Source organism: Schistocerca nitens, chromosome 11 (assembly GCF_023898315.1).
Source record: "Schistocerca nitens isolate TAMUIC-IGC-003100 chromosome 11, iqSchNite1.1, whole genome shotgun sequence".
Lineage (NCBI taxonomy): Eukaryota > Metazoa > Arthropoda > Insecta > Orthoptera > Acrididae > Schistocerca > Schistocerca nitens.
Genome location: NC_064624.1, coordinates 36,619,404 through 36,637,290, shown reverse-complemented (window position 1 = coordinate 36,637,290; position 17,887 = coordinate 36,619,404). Strand labels below are relative to the sequence as shown.

Sequence of the window (17,887 nt, the reverse complement as noted above, 5' to 3'; positions counted from 1 at the left end):
TGGATTATCTCGCCACTGGGCAAACAATTACTGGAGAATACTGACCTCCTATGCTAACCTCCTGGACAAATTGCAGCAAAAAATACGCGAGAAAAGGCCAGGTTTGGAAAGGAAGAAAGTCATCTTCCATTAAGACAATGCGCGCCCACACACATATGCCGTCGCCATGGCAAAATTACACGAAGTATGTATGAATTCTTGCCACACCCGCCTTCTTCACCTCATATGGCTCCGTCAGACTTCCACTCTTTTTCTTGGTGGACAAATATTCACTTTAAACGAATAATTGATAGCTGGAATTGACAACCATTTTGCAGGCCTAGAAGAAAGTCATTTTCGAGATGGGATCAAGGCACTGGAACATCGTTGGACCAAGTGCTTTAATCTACAAGGCCACTACATTGAAAAATAAAAAAAAGTTTCAGTGATGTAAGTACTTTTGTTGTATTCCGTTCTGAGAACTTTTCAAACCACACTCGAACATTGTATAGGTGTGGTGGCATCACCACTGTGCGAAACCGGTGTAGGACAGGATGCCTGTCACATCTGCTACAACGCCACGAGCCGCCTCCTACAGTATCTGGTCGCCATCCGCTTCCTGTATGCAGAGAGACTTGAGAGGACATCACCTGTTATATATGTTTTTGCTAGAAGAGGAGGTCAACTTGTACTATGATTCTTCTGCAATTTTACGTTTGTGATGATGAGTGATATCTGATACGTGTGATGATAGCTGTATGAGCTCTGCTCAGACTTAAAAATTAAAAAACTAAGAAGAAAAAAGAATTCTGCCAGATAATGACGCTAATGTCGAAATAGTCGCGGAATAACAACAGTTTTTAGCATATTGTCGTGGTTATATATCAAAAAGTCCTAAATATATTGATTCAACTTTAGAGTCCTTAACATCTGGATCTCTAGAGCCATTTCTGTTTCTGCTACCATGCGAGTGCATTTAGATACTAAGATACGAGAGGGACTTCAGGAAGTAGGTTACGCATGTCGACCCACACTAACAAAGATACTACCTGGTAATTGAATTTTTCAAATTTTTTGTATTCGTGGTATGTGGAGTTAAGAACTCCAATACCCATGTCCGAAAGCAGTTAAATAGAATTGTAAAAACGCTCGAGAAAATCGATTTTGAAATTTTTAGGGGAACAGTATTTCACTAAAATTAAGGGTTTTTAGCAGTGGCCCGTGTTGATCACTCAGTACCGTTGAAAACAGAAATCGCGTGATCGAATATCGCCACGGTCCTTCCTTTTTATTTTCGTTCCTTTTTCTTCGTTGAATTGGAATATCCACATCATTTACGTATAGAATTCATCAAACATATTGTAATTAAGTTATCTAGTCTTAATTCCTAATTATCGATATTTCATAAGATTGTTAATAATGATGGCTTAAATTTTAAAAAGCGTTATAAAACTATTAATAACCTTTTATAAAGTATCTATAATTAATAATTTATATTTCCAGTGAAAGCTACAGTTTTGTGGCTGGTATGTAATAAGACACAAGAATATGAGGATTTTTTATGAAAAACTATGGTTAAATCGGTGTTAATTGGCATATATTTGATGCATTTTATATTTAACAGATTAGGGATTCCTACTGAACAAAAAATGAAATGGAAAAGTAATTCCATAGCAAGATTCGAAGCAGCGACCCACTGATGACGCGATTGTCATTGCTAAACGCTACCGAATCAGGCAGGCGGTCCACTGTGAAAAGAGCCTTAATTTTAGAGAGTTACTGTATCTCGGAGAGATTCAAAGCCGATTTTCTTGCGAATTTTTGAAAATTGCATCGATGTTTCAGTTCTGCACTTCGTGCACCACGGATACGCAGGTTACGGAAATCCGCTTGCCGGGCGGCCCCCTGCTGGGACCACTACGCAACAGGTGTGGCGCGCTGTCAGGGGCGAGCGAGGACACGTGTGGCGGGCGGTTCCCCTGCAGACCCGCTTCTGCCGCTGCTGGGACAGCTGTGGGTGGAGTGGCGCGCCGGCTGGGGACGCACTGCACCGCTGCCGTGTGCGGCACAGCAAGGGGCGGGTCTTTTGTCATCGAGCAACTGAACGATGCGTAGAACGCACCGACCGCTGTTTATACGAACTTGGCGATTGTGTTCAGGAGTGGTGTCAAGCATTTGTATAACTTTTAAGTGTAGCGCAGAATTCAGTAAAAGTTATTTTGCCTGCCGTTATAACGTAAACTTACCTTTTAAAGCCCCGTCGTACATCTACAAGCGCGTCTGTAGTCTGCAAAGCACAGTGAACCGCACTTCAGTACGCGCTTAGCTTTGTCCAAATGTCAACCCCAGACCCACGATATTCCCTGAACTGGGGCAAAAGCTTAATAGTGGCGCCCCCCCCCCCTCTCCCACCCCCTATCAGCGTTTGAGATAGGACGTCAAAAATTTAAACGAAATCAATTTTTCAAAAATACGTCAATTTTGTGGTGCATATCTTTCTGAAGAGTTCAATATATGAAACATATATCTTGGAGAAAATGTAAGTCTTAAGTGTGCCAAAGTGCAATGCCACGCCTCTCCATGCAGCATTCTTCTACCACACGTCACTGTATTTCGCTCTGTGGAACTGAAACATGTACACACATCAAAAAAAGTTTTACATCACCTCGGTTCCGAGGGTTCGGAAGTCTGTACAGAAAATTGGAATATAAATCAACAGAAACATCATTTCCGCCCTTTTTATTGCTCATGAGAACCACACATAGCATGTTGTATCGCAATACAGCGAGACCTTCAGAGGTGGAGGTCCAGATTGCTGTACACACCGGTACCTCTAATACCCAGTAGCACGTCCTCTTGCACTGATGCATGCCTGTATTCGTCGTGGCATACTATCCACAAGTTCATCAAGGCACTGTTGGTCCAGATTATCCCACTCTTCAATGGCGATTCGGCGTAGATCCCTTAGAGTGGTTGGTGGGTCACGTCGTCCACGAACAGTCCTTTTCAGTCTATCCCAGGCGTGTTCGATAGGGTTCATGTCAGGAGAACATGCTGGCCACTCTAGTCGAGCGATGTCGTTATCCTAAAGGAAGTCACTCAGAAGATGTGCACGACGAGGGCGCGAATTGTCGTCCGTCCAGAGGAATGCCTCGCCAATATGCTGCCGATATTGTCGCACTGGCGGTCGGAGGATGGCACTCACGTATAGTACAGCCGTTAAGGCACCTTGCTTGACCGCCAGCGGCGTACGTCGGCCCCACATAAAGCCACCCCAAAACAGCAGAGAGCCTCCACCTTCCTGCACTCGCTGTACAGTGTGTCTAAGGCGTTCAGCCTGACCAGGTTGCCTCCAAACACGTCTCAGACGATTGTCTGGTTGAAGGCATATGCGACACTCATCGGTAAAGGGAACGTGATGCCAATCCTGAGCGGTCCATTCGGCATGTTGTTGGCCCCGCCTGTACCGCGCTGTATGGTGCAAACATAAACCTCGCCATGGACGTTGGGAGTGAAGTTGCGCATCATGCAGCCTATTGCACATAGCTTGAATCGTAACACGAGGTCCTGTGGCTGCACGAAAAGCATTATTGAACACGGTGGCGCTGTTGTCAGGGTTCCTCCGAGCCATAATCCGTAGGTAGCGGTCATCCACTGCAGTAGTAGTCCTTGGGCGGCCTGAGCGAGGCATGTCACACACAGTTCCTATCTGTATCTCCTCCATGTCCGAACAACATCGCTTTGGTTCACTCCGAGACGCCTGGACACTTCCCTCGCTGAGAGCCCTTCCTGACAAAGTAACAATGCGGATTCGATCGAACCGCGCTATTGACCGTCTAGGCATGTTTGAACTACAGACAACGCGAACCATGTACCTCTTTCCTGGTGGAATGACTGGAACTGATCGACTGTCGGACCCCCCCCCCCCCCCCCCGTCTAATAGGCGCTGCTCATGCATGGTTGTTTATATCTTCGGCCGGGTATAGTGACATCTCTGAACAGTCAAAGGGACTGTGTCTGTGATACAGTATCCACAGTCTACCTTCAGAAGTTCTTGGAACTGGCGTGATGCAAAACTTTTTTTGTGGTGTGTATATCGTTTGCTTTTAGTACCAGAACAGAACTTACAAGACATCCTTGTCGACAGTCATTTTACGAAGTTTTGCATGCAAAAATGAAGTTCGGTACTGTTGTCATACTGAATTTACGTAATTATTGAGAAATCACTTACGTAAAATATTGCCTAAAATGCAATTATTTTCCCATTTGACAAATAATAATTCGTATGACAGAATTTAGGCAGACTAAACAGGATGTAGCTGACATCACAAGGAAACCCTTCTCGAGGCTCAACTGTTGCTGTGATAATTCAAAGACACTACCACCATACTTTATGTTTAACTCGAGTCTGATTTTGCTTTACATGATTAACTGCGAAATGAATTATCAGTAGCTTGCCCTTTCACAAGCAGTGCAGGTGAGAACATTGTGTATAATTACTTCCACAGCATCCTCAGTGTCACATGTTATTCAACTAGACCATACACGCCATAATGTCTAACTTCTGAAACCATTCTACAAGCAAGATGATGCAACTTTCGCAACACCATAAATTTCTCTGGAAATATCTTGCATGCACGGCTGCTGTTTTCATGACAAGATTTATTACTGCAGATGTACTAATTACTGTCGTCTTCTCCATGAACTGCATGTTAGCAGAAAATATAAAAATCATGAAGAGAAAACGGTCTCAGTGAACCACTGTTAGCTGGCTATGTCCTTTACTTCAACCCATCTGCTGTACACCTCGTTCCAAAGACTGGGAGCTCCATAAACGGAAGTGACAAGGCCTTCCTGTAAAAATGGCGTTCCAGGAACGGAACGGCAAGGGAAAAAGCTTGATAGTTCACAGCCCTAATGGCTTCCTACTTTCGTTAGATGAACTCTACACCTTTATTTACAATAAGTTATTGGTTTCTCTGGAAGAAACCAGACTACACTAATGTACGAAAGTGTATAACACTGAAATAAAATTTTCAACTATAAATCATAGTCTACTTTTAGGTCTCTTTCCTCATATTCATCTGCAAGTAACCATCAATAAATAATAGTAGATGTATGTATAAAACTCCTTAAATGTAAAAGCAATGCTTTTCCATTGTACATATCCCTTATTTTCTTCGAATATCTCAAAAGGATAACGTATGCCCTCAGGAATGCATTTGTTCTTCAATATTTTATTTCCATCTCAAATTGCTGTGAGGATAGCCCCTATTAGATTAGTCGATGGAACAGCAAATAATTTTTGAGAAACGTTAAAGTTCTGTTGTGTATGTGAAGTACGGTTTTGTGCCCTCACAAATAATTCCAGAAGTGTTTACATCTCTTAACTGTTGTTGACTCTTCTTTTTCGGAAATGGTATAATGACTTTCATATTTAGCTTACATCCGCTTTACACAAGCAAATGCTTTATGGACAACATGTGTAAGTAGGCTGTTTAGGTTTTTATGTTGGTAACGTCACCTAGCGCTCTGTATGAAAATCACTGGCTGTGCTGTGTGCAGTCTGTGGCTAGTTTGCATTGTTGGAATTTGCTATTGTAGTGTTGGGCAGTTGGCTGTTAACAGCGCGTAGAATTGCGCAGTTGGAGGTGAGCCGCCAGCAGTGGTGGATGTGGGGAGAGAGATGGCGGAGTTTTGAGAGCGGATGATCTGGACGTGTGTCCATCAGAGAGAGTAAATTTGTAATACTGGATATCATGAACTGATATATACATATTATGACTTTTGAACACTATTAAGATAAATACATTGTTTGTTTTCTATCAAAATCTTTCATTTGCTAACTATGCCTATCAGTAGTTAGTGCCTTCAGTAGTTTGAATCTTTTATTTAGCTGGCAGTAGTGGCGCTCGCTGTATTGCAGTAGTTCGCGTAATGAAGATTTTTGTAAGGTAAGTGATCCATGAAAGGTATAGGTTATTGTTAGTCAGGGCCATTCTTTTGTAGGGATAATTGAAAGTCAGATTGTGTTGCGCTAAAAATATTGTGTCAGTGTAAGTACAGTCATTTATAATTTTTCTAAGGGAATATTTCACATGGTCATCTTCTTCCTTCCACCGGAGAATGTAACTCTTAGACCTAAATCTGGACTTTCAATTCCCCTATGAAATGGTTTATTCAAATCATTAAGATATAATATTATTTATTTGGCAAGACCTTCTCTTATCTTTTTGAATTTAGATTGTCATTTTGACGTCCTGACAAATGCTCTATTCGATTTCAATAAATTATTCATATGAGAATCGTTAAGTGCTTGCCCTTTCACATCTTTAAAATAAAATCCCATTATGAGTAGATGAGCTTTCAATTGTTTTTTGGACTTCGCTATTGGACAATATTTTATTGTATCTATTTTATGTGAATTCTTTCAGTCATGCCCTACAGACATAATATCCTTTCTTATGGGCTATTAACACATTGTCTACACACATTGTAATTTACGAACTTACTTCTGCACCCACTATTTTATCAGCTGTTGTGATAAATACTGGTAGTTATGTGTTTAATTCTAATGCTGTACTGCTAGCATTTTCCTACAAATAAAGATGCAAATACTTTTGTGATTCAGGTACTGATGACATCTGCCAATATTCTGTCATTCAGTCCGACCTAGCTGTAAATCATAAATCATAAAATTTTTGTAACAGTTGTTTAAATTCTCTGGACGGTCAGTTTCCCATTTTCCTATTTTGTTCAATGTATGAGCGTCTATTACAACCTGAACTACTCCATATTTCTTACTCACTGTTCTGAAGGGATTATTGTACAGACCACAGCTTTGCTCTACTATGCCTCATTCCATCATCTTATCACTTTATTTTTGTACTTCTTTCTTCTTCGAAATAGAAATTGCAAACGGATGAATGAAAACTAGTTCATATTCTTTGGCATCTACCTTGTGTTCAAATCCTTTTACTAATCTATATCTATCAGAAAATGCTCGTTAATTGTCATTAACACCTGATGTAAATCCTGCTTTTGTGTTACTACCAAATCATTAATCTCCTCCACTATTTTCGTTAGCTCATTTATTTTGTTTTCATGATAATCAATGAGTCTTTCATTGTACTGCTGTGAACCATGACCTAAGCGGTCTTTTGTCCTAGTGTACTTTATTCTTAATGAATAACTCTGATTTAAGTATCTTCCACTTAGCTCCTCAAAAGCTATTTGGAGTAACTTGTCATTCACTACACATTTTATTACTTTTTTATTATTCTTCACCAACCACTCTATCCCAAAAATCACTTAGTTTGTTAGTTACATGCTTTATGGACCATTTGAACGATTCTTTTATCAAAGTATTGTGGACTGAGTCAGCTTAGAATATGCATGATTAGTGTTGACATTTAGGAATATATTATCATTATTATTGTTATCAGCTCTACTGAAGAACTTAATTTTCTTGCAGCTACCAGTTTTTAATTAGAAATTGGTCAGTGGAATAGAATGAGTAGTTCAGGAGAACTGATTTTAAATTAGATTTAAAATCTGCATTGCTGCCTTTCAGACATTTTATGTTCCTGGGAAAATGATCAAAAAATTTTATTGGTGCATATTGAAGTCCTTTCACAGCCACTGACAGCTTCAACAGTGGTCAATAAATGTCATATTTCCCTCTATTGTTTACTGTTCGCTTTTGTGCAATCAATACTTTCTTTGTAAGTATGAACTACCCCAGAAAATTATTCTGTACATTTTTGGGGAGGGAGGAAACATGCAAAATATCTCAGAAGGTTGATAGGTTTGTTTCTAAGATTAAAAATTACATGAAGAGCAAAAGTAGCAGAACGTAATTGTTTGAGAAGCTCAGTAACATTTTCTTCCAGTTCAAGTTTTGATCAACATGTAGACTAAAAAATCTGGAGCTTTCTATCCCACTTACTGACTCCTGAGCATGCATCACATAAGTTATTGTTGTGACTGTATTTCTTGCACAGAACTGAAATGTGGTGTACTTGCTTTTGAATTTAGGGAGAGTCCATTATCAGAATTTTCAGAATTTTATTTACCAAATTATCTGTTGCTTTTTATCTTATGGGATGTATTATGATACAAGTATCGTCTGCAAAACACCAGTTTTGATTCAGTACTTAACTCTGGTATAACTAAGAATTCATCGCTAAGCCATTTACAATGTATTTCAGAATCTGTTATAAACTTTTTCTTGATAGTTTCCCCTACTTTTCCAGTTGCGCCAACTAGTTAATACCTACAACAGGTATCGCTACTATTCCTGCTTAGTTCCTTATTGTTTCGAAACATGCATTTGACATCAGGCTAATTTGCATACTTGGGTCAAGAAAAACTTGTAAATTATTCTTGTAGTCATTTAATGATATTGTTGTCTGTGTTAGGCTTACTAAAGACTTATTCTCATTATCTTCTCTAAAAAAAATGCTTTTCTACTGCCAGTTAACTCCAAGATATTTAACTGCCTTTTTAAATGTTGACTTATCTGGAGGTCTTGTCTACATTTTGCCTCCTTACTTGCTTTCTGCTTATGCTGAATTGTCATATCTTCACCTGTTTCTGATTTGGTAATCTGTTTGTTCTCTACATCTGATAGTTGCTGAAATTCTTTGCTTCGTTTATTCATACTTGTGGAAATTACTGTTTCATTAGTAGTGTGTACAGGGTCATCACTTTTTGTGTCTGCACATTGCACAATTTGCTGTACAATCCAGCTTTAACCTGATAAATACTGTAATTGTCGTGGCTTTACACCTGAATCATTTCAGAACTATGATTATTATCTTCAAAAGTTTCATCTTTATTTGCAGTTTTCATTGTCTGAGACTATAATTATTTCTCCATCACCATGCTCCTCTGTTACACACCCTACATCTCCCCTAATATTTTGTTTTATTTGCACTAGGTAGAACTATTATCAGATCTGTTCCTCCTTTGTTTAGTCTCTTGTCCTTCTCTTTCCCCTACTCTCTGAAACTGTTATACACTTGACCACATTCCTAAACTTGTCCATTTGATGCATTCTACTGTCACAAGAAGCTCTGCCATGCCCCTTCTTTAGCAACATCGACGTACTTCTGTATGATTCTTTATTTCTCTTGTAATACTGTTCTCCTCCTATTATTGTTATTACCTTTTTCACACTTTCTGTGGTATTGTAATCATCTACTGTTTTCACTTGTTCTTCACCCCTGAATACATTAAGCTTCTGCTCTTTTGCCGATCTTTACCACAAGGACTGCTATTCGCTTTTGGAACATTTGCCCCACGTATTACATATCTGAATGTTTTACTTTGATTGGACCATTTAGTTCTTTGCACACTTGACAGGTCAGGTGCAGCATTTAGTTTTCCAAATCATTCCTCTGTTAATGGATAAGATACCGTGGAACATGGAGAAAACTTTGGCATGCAATTAAAAACAAACGGCATGTAAAGCACAGTCAATGAATTGTGTTACTTCATGACAGCGCACGCCCCTATTCTGCTGGTCTCATTTACGAAATTATTCAACAGTTCTGGTGGGAGCAGCTGGATCACCTTCTTCACTGGCAGTATCTTTCTATGATGAAGGCATAAAAAAGTTAGTTTCCCGCTATGATAGATGTCTGAAGAAATGTGGCAGCTATGTAGAAAAAAAGTTTAAGAAAAGCTCTTTCTTCTCAAAATAAATTTTGGTTGGAAAAAATCTTTTTATGAGTTTTCTTCCAAATCATTTTCCAGGCATACCTCATACTATCCTTATGGTCCTGCTGAATTGATTCGAATTTGTCTTCTGAAACTCCTTTAACATTTATGACAAATTATTCTTCGTGGTCTTGTGGATGATGACTTGGAGGGCTTCCAAAGTGTGTTACAGGAGTTGGAGTGTGACAGTGACGATAAAGTGTAGTAGGAACAACAATCAGTTTATTTATCTATAGCCTTGGTCACAATGGAGTAGAAATTACGATCATGAGTTATCTGATTCCCAGCATGACAGGTAAGGCAAAGGCAGATGAAGACATTGGGATGAAATACGGGACTGCAGCGTGAATAGTGATTATGGAAAAGACAGAAACAACTGGTAACTACATACGTAGCAGAGGTAATAACAGAGACGTTTATAGGTATGACAGAGATTCAGGATTGCAGTATATGGAGGTGCAATCAGTTAATCCAAGGAACAATGTGTGTACACAGAGCCCACCGACATATGACTGACAATTTCAGTCAGCAGCTGATTGTATACTGAAAATATAATGGATACTAGCTATGAACAATTGAGTGTGTTGAATTTTGAAGATGTGATGTTGCATTTGCTTGGAGAGAGGCAGGAAAATGTAAATTCTTTGGTGAGTCCAGTGTTTAAAGTAGATGTTAATGGACTTATTTTTCGTCTGTTCTTGATATGTATGGCACTGGATTTGTGTTGAGTGAGGTGCATCTTAGAAGTATGAAAGTGTAGCTTCATGGCTTACAGTGGACTATCTTTGGAAGCAGTTTTGAAGCTAAGACACAGGTGTGTTTCGAATTTTTGTCTCAGAGTGAGAGATTTTGTGTGAATTTTCTAATTGCTGGCAATTGGTGTTATTTTAAGAGCTGATTAATTTTGTGCATGCACCAAGCAGCAATGGACGTGACTGGTGGTGAAGTGTTACTGAACTATAATGGGTGTTTCATTCGCCATTTGCTTTGGGGGACGTATACAAGCAGACACAGCAGCGCATAGAAGAGCTGTGTGTTGCAGTCAGGCAGCATGTTAGTGTCTGTTGGTTGTGGCCGCATGATGTGTGGAGAAACTTTAAGTTATCACAAGAGGAAACTGTGACCACACTTCGTTCACATTGCATAAAACTGAACATGTGAACATTAGACAATTATTTGCCTTATCCATTCTGGTTTAGCAAATTGTAATGTGCTGCCCATATTCAAAAATCACATGGTGGGTGGAACACTAAACTTCCCAATTTTAGGCGAGCTACATTAATTTGCATTAGCCAAACCGATAGAATTTATATAATTGTAAACATAATTCTGATTCTAATTTATGATAGAAGCTGAAGAAAGGAGACACTTCTACTGAAATATTAGCACTGCGTTAGTGTGATGCAAAGGAGACTAGAATATATGAGTTCCTTCTTGAAACCTCAGTTAAATGATTTCAGTTGCCAGTTCCAAATGATCTCACAGTCTCAGGCAAGAGGTTCTTTCACCTATAGAGAGCATCTAAGATGCCAACTACACGTAACTCATTTACGACTATTTTCAGATTACCTACCTCAGTCGTTTACAGGTCCTTCTTATGTAGAGGACAATAAGTATTAAGATAAAAATGAGCAGATTGAGATGATGCCTACTCACCTACCAAACCACATACCTAAAAGATCCTCTGGGTTCCAAACCTTGTAAGATAACCCAACTTAACAGCATTCCCATTCCAAAAATCAAAAAAAGTATCCTGAATACGAGAGCAAAGCCTTGCGGCTCCATAGTCATCGCAACTACCTTACTACCTTATTAAGTCAACTTGGTGGGAGCTAAGAATAGCTAAACAAGCCAAGGCAATTGAACAGCAAGCACGCTAAGGTACTCATGGCCAGAGACGGATCAGCAGAAGTACTTTCAAGACAAGTCCATAAAAAAGCGTCTAAGTTTCGGGAAAAATACAAAAAATTCGAACACTGAAAATGAAAACAGCATGTACTCTGGGACATCTGAACTCAATCCTCTCCCACTAGTATCTTCCTCCAAAGAAAATGGTTATCGTACGTATTTGGACAGGAAATTTTCGTAGGAACCTAAGGGTTAAATTTCGGTCATGTGCGTTAGGTGCTCGCTGTCAAACTATGTGGACTGTGATGGAGCTGAAAAGGACGTACACATCTGCATTTTTTGTCGCTAAACGACTCAGTTCTCATATGCAATTTCTATACCTTTTCTTAATACATTCTGTATCATTTTTAAAACTAAACGCTGCAGTTGTTATATCAGATTTATACAGCGAAAATAGATTACATTTTCTGTCTTTTAATACATATTTCTAATTTTGTTTAGTGTTATTTTCCTCATTTTTTGCAAACGGTCCAATTTTGGCAACTATCTCTCAAACCGCCAAGTGTAAGGTTCTTGAAAATAATTTTCATGGTAACGTTTAATTATAGTTTCTAAGAGTTAAATGTAAATGGTGCATAACATAGTAAAGAAAATATTACAAACTTTTAAAGCAGAAATTATTAATATTTTTACATCAGAAACAAAATGGGGTACCACTTTTGGGCAATTCCCTCTAAACACTTTAGTCTTTACTGTTACAACCCTACGCATGACCAAAACATCCAAGAAGGATATTCCACAGCCATCTTCCATTTCGGTGGTAAACTAAGGCAGGCGGTCGTGTTGCGCCACGGTGCTGACTGAGTTCCTCTGCCTGTTGCAGGGGGCCCACGTGCTGCCACGACTGCACCCCCATGGAGCGCAGGCTGACGCTGGTGGCTGCGACCACGCTGCTGGCAGCCATCGCTCTCGCCGTCTCGCTGGGCGTCCTCTTTGCCAAGTGGCAGCACCAGCCCAGTATGGCCACAAAACTAAAACAAGGCTAAACAAACCTCTGCGTGTGCTTCAGCTGCTGCTGCTGCTGCTGGTGGTGGTGGTCTTAACACAGGAGTACGATAGCGAATTCTCTGTCACGACATCCTCTGGCTAGAGTTATTAGGACCCATTCCCTGCATGGTATTCCTATGTGTTGTCCAGAACTTAACACAATCTATAAAACTTCTGGCAAATATCCTTAGACTGTATAAGAACCATACAAAATTTCGTTAACACATCACATGCTCCATACATTTATTCTAAATTTGGAAAAAATCAAACCTCTGATACCACCCACTTAGTTTAACTTTTGAAGTCATAAAAACAGCATACACGATTCACTGCCAAAAATTCAGTATGTATAAAAAATATGGCATAACTAAGACTCTACACCTAGATGTAGGTGCAGATACAGATGTAGATACGTAGAAGTACTGTAACTAGAAACGAAGTCGAACTCAATAAGGCGATGCTGAGGAAAATAGATCAGAAAATGAGACACCAAAAGTAGCAGAGGAGTTTCTCTATTATGGCCGTAAAATAACTGATAATAGCCAAAGTAGAGAGTAGAGAGGATATAAAATACAGACAGGCAATAGCAAGAAAAGCTCTTTTAAAAAAAGATATATTTGTAAACATCTGCCATAAATTTAAATGTGAGGAAATATTTTCTGATTGTATTTATCTGGAGGTTACCAATATATGGAAGACAAATGTGGTGATAAAGAGATCACTCAGAAAGATACGGTTCTGTGAAAGAATGTTGAAAATTAGTTGGGTAAATCGAGTAGCTAATTAGAAGGTATTGACTTGAATTGTTGGGAAAGAAATGAATGGCACAACATGACTAGAAGAAGGGAGTAGTTGGTAGTCACCAAAGAATATACAATCTGGTAATGGTGAGAAATGTGGGTGTTAAAATGAGGAGACTTTCTCAGGATAAGCTATCGTGGAAAGCTGCACTGAACCACTCTTCAGACTGCAAACTACAACAGCATTACACAATCAAATTTCTTGACTGGGCAAAGTCACTGCCAAACTGGGTCTTTCAAACTTAGCCCTGACAGCGGGCTCCCTTACAAGTCAACTTCTCCACCACAACCAACATCCTAGAAAGAATGCCCCTAACAAGGTGGCACAGTTGTTAACACAATGGACTCGCATTCGGTAGGATGACAGTTCAAATCTGAGTCCAGCCATCCTGGTTTATGTTTTCTGTCATGTCCCTAAATCGCACCAAGTAAATGCCACGTTGGTTCCTTTGAATGAACATGACTGATTTAGTTTCCCTTCTTTGAAACAACACTACCTTGAGCATTATCTGTAATCACCATGGTGTCAGTGGTATGATGAATTTTAATCTTCCTTCCTTCCTTTTCAGAAAAACTATAGCAGATAACTATATACTGTCGGGATTCCGATCAAACTCTTGTTTGAGCTTTCTTAAAAATTACCATAGCAAAGATCGCTTAATGGGGCTATTGAACATATACAAAAAAGAGTCGCAGCAATGGTCCCAGGTATTTTTAATCAAAGTAAGACAGACAATGACATGTTGGAACACCTTTACTGCAGACACTCGAAGATCGACGCCAATTCCCCCACAAAAATGTACTGACAGTGGCCAGAACTATCTTTATTTATCATACACATAGGCAGCCCAAAGAAAAGATTAGACTAATAAAGCACATACAGCGTGCAGAGAGGTGTTTACAGTAATTCTTACCACTGCACAGAGGCCGAGCACAGATACTTCTGTGTGAAGTCAGGACAGCTGTTGGAAACCTGTGATGCACCTTCTATGCTAATAAAATATTATTAGAGTTCACAGTTTTTACAAGTAGTTGTTTCTCTGCGCTAGCCTCGGCTGTCCCTCATTCAGCTCCGTCGCGGATTCTGATTGACGTCTGTCCAGTTAGCGCAGTGGTCGCTCGCTCAGGAGAAGATGTTAGAGACCCTGGCGCCACGGCAGGTTGCTGGCGAACAGGGAAGGTCGTCGCTCAGCGTGAAGTGGTCTCACTTCAGCTGCTGAAGTATTCTCCATCCCACTCTGAATTCTACGATGGTCCTTGGTGACCAATCCGCGATGTACCCGTGTCAGTAGTCGTGTGGTCGGTTGATCCCCTCCCTAACACCTGGTACATTTGTTCAAAAATGTGTGTGAAATCTTATGGGACTTAACTGCTAAGGTCATCAGTTCCTAAGCTTACACACTACTTAACCTAAATTATCCTAAGGACAAACACACACACCCATGCCCAAGGGAGGACTCGAACCTCCACCGGGATCAGCTGCACAGTCCATGACTATAGTACCTTAGACCGCTCGTGGTACGTTTGAACACCCTTAGATGCCTCTGTATTGAAGAGGCATGTGGACCCCAAGAGGACCTGTGGCTGGCTTCGATGTTGGAGTTTGGTGCTGGCAGCACCCTGTGGTGTGGTGTTGTGAGAAGACAGTCAGTTTCTCCATCAGTAGACGGAAGGTGGCGGGCAGCCCGAAGTTCAACCGTTGAACACCATCGTCTCAAGTGCATTGTCGGCTAATTCATAGACTGTTCTGTAGTTTATAGGACACAGATTCACTGCAGTACCGTAATCATGGAATCATGTGTTATTATTGTGAATTCCATTGATCCCAATGATCACCTAATGACGAGAGTTGGAATGCTGGAGTATTTAAAATTTCTGTGTCCATTCCTTTCTCTATACTCTTATGTAAGAGACAGGTTTCCGTGCACCATGTCTTACGACCTAGCGAATAGGCTCGTCGTACTGTACTTAATTTTCTTTCGCAGTCTTATTTCCGCTGTATGCCTATTCCCACTCAGCACATGGTGTGGTAACGTGTTGACTGCCTAACCCATTTGGGGCATACTGGCGTACTTCCTAATTCCGCCTCTGTCTGTGGCACGACTTAATTTTCCTGTTGTAATTTTTATGAGTTGTAATAAAATTTTCTAATTTCCCACCCCTTTCTGTTCAGTGCCATAACACCAGGCTCTGCATGTGCATACAAGAGCAAGAAACCCTATTGGAAGGACCCTCCTCCAGGAACTTCCCATTGCTTTACAGAGTGTCGATGAGGGCACATATGGACAACTTCACTGACCAGAATGTCATTGCATCATGGGCTAAAGCCGACTAGTCGCCTCAGTGGCTTACATTTGGAACTACTATTTGGAAAAATTTGGATCAGAATCCGCATTGGACAACATAATTTAAGTACTCTGCACATTCTCAATGATCAGTTTTCCTTAAATATTTCGAGCCCATTTATCTACTCCTTTCTCCTACAGCACTCTTAACCTCTGGTGACCTCATCATCGGCAGAAGCTTTGTTTCTTATCTGGGAGGGTGTCTCTGAGGCAGAACTTTCAGAGTAAAAGATTATCCCTAACCTATGAAAGTTCTAATTTGGCTGTACATCATCATACTTGTTTAACACATTTGCTTCCTATGCTTCTTGGATTTACTACAATCACTAACTCGTTATATAATCGGTTCAGTAGATTATCTGATTCTGTATAGAATCAGTTCAGTTTTTACTCTCTTCTGGAAAGCTCTGAGCACAACTACTGCAAAATGGTCATCTTTTCTTGTTGACACTTTTTGATGAATGAAAACCCAGTTAGAAACTGGAAAGATTGTGTGATTATGAAAATGCGCAATAATGTGCTACACAGTCCGCATCTGCCTCCACACTGGCGTCTGAAAAGCCAGAAGACGTGCAACATCGTGCAGCTACTGCATCAACACATGTTTCCTAGAGCTACACCACAAAGTGTGTCTGAATTGACTGCACACTGACAAACAAATATTCAAGCACCTATATGACTGCATGCAACCGACACGTTAACAACACACAGCAATATTCCTTCTGTGTCTGCTTTGTGTACTTCTGATGCACTGACTGACTTACAGTTGGATGCTAGTGTTTGCAATATTGCCTCTCTTTGCTGCTGTGAAATAAGCGTGCGTACTAGGAGGAGTTTGCACTAATGCATGTCTGGTATTGCGAAATGGATATACACCAACAACGAATTTGCTGATTTGTTTGCAGTTGGCTGATAATCCCTATGTCCGGAAGTATTTGCAACATTGTCTCTTCATTTAGTATTAAAAACAGTCTTGATCATGATTTATTTATCAAGGTGACCGGTTTTGACCACTACTGTGGTCATCTTCAGAACTACAAGTTGTATACAAAGCTTTAATTACAGGGCTACATACATTAAAGAAATTACATAAAGTTATAAAGCTATAAAACGATGAATTACCATTGAGTAGGAACCTCTTTCTGTTGGAGAATCACTACTGGAGGGACCAGTGCACGTCTTACTATATATAATGGAGGCTCCGCCCACTTCTGACGGCATGATGTCATTACTATCCAATGAGTTATAAGTCGAATAACTATTTAAGATTTCTTAGTTAAAACAACATTGTCAAGAATTACAAATAAATACACACAAAACTTAGCTTATTAAACAGCTATTGTCAATTAAGATGCGTTAAAAAGATTTAAATATGTAGGATAAATGAACTTCGGTTTGGCAGTGCATGGGTTGCTCTCTGAAGGCCTGTTAGTGAACTATTTGGAACCACTAGTTGCCATGGTGAAGTTGGACGCCGTTCCAAAGATGAGGCAGCAGGCTTCTTTCCACTGAAGTTGTTGTAAAGTCGAACTTCATAGACAATGTTTCATATATATGGACAACTACTTCGTATCGTATTTGTGCAGCATGTAGTATACATGTCAGCTAAAGATTATTACAGCCTACTCATTCAAAATCGTTTCAATAAAATGTTGCTGCTCAATAATACATCGTCTGACGTGACAGTCTTCATCATTTCACTTTCACAACAACTCCGTTAGAAAGAAGCCTGCTGCCACATCTTTCCACTGGTGTTTGTCCTCACCATGGCAACCACTAGTTCGCCTATCGACTTTGCAAAAACTTCAGTGGAAAGAAGCTTGCTGCCTCATCTTTGGAACGGCGTCCAACTTCACCATGGCAACCAGTGGTTCCAAATAGTTCACTAACAGACCTTCAGAGGACAACCCGTGTACTGCCAAACCGAAGTTCATTTATCCTACATATTTAAATATTTTTAACGCTTCTTAATTGACAATAGCTGTTTAATAAGCTAAGTTTTGTGTGTATTTATTTGTAATTCTTGACAATGTTGTTTTAACTAAGAAATTTTAAATTGTTATTCAACTTACAGGGTGTTTCAAAAATGACCGGTATATTTGAAACGGCAATAAAAACTAAACGAGCAGCGATAGAAATACACCG

The 17,887-nt window shown here is 39.9% G+C and overlaps 1 protein-coding gene across 4 annotated transcripts in view; it reads left to right on the top strand.

Moving 5' to 3' along the window:
- The window catches only part of LOC126213259 (neprilysin-2-like), a 255,251-nt gene that overhangs the window by 89,648 nt on the left and 147,716 nt on the right, over positions 1-17,887 (top strand). For all 4 annotated transcript variants that reach the window (XM_049940914.1, XM_049940915.1, XM_049940913.1 and 1 more), the window contains one exon: positions 12,434-12,567. In XM_049940914.1, coding sequence (XP_049796871.1) covers positions 12,434-12,567 — 134 coding nt within the window. The remainder of the gene's footprint in view (positions 1-12,433; positions 12,568-17,887) is intronic.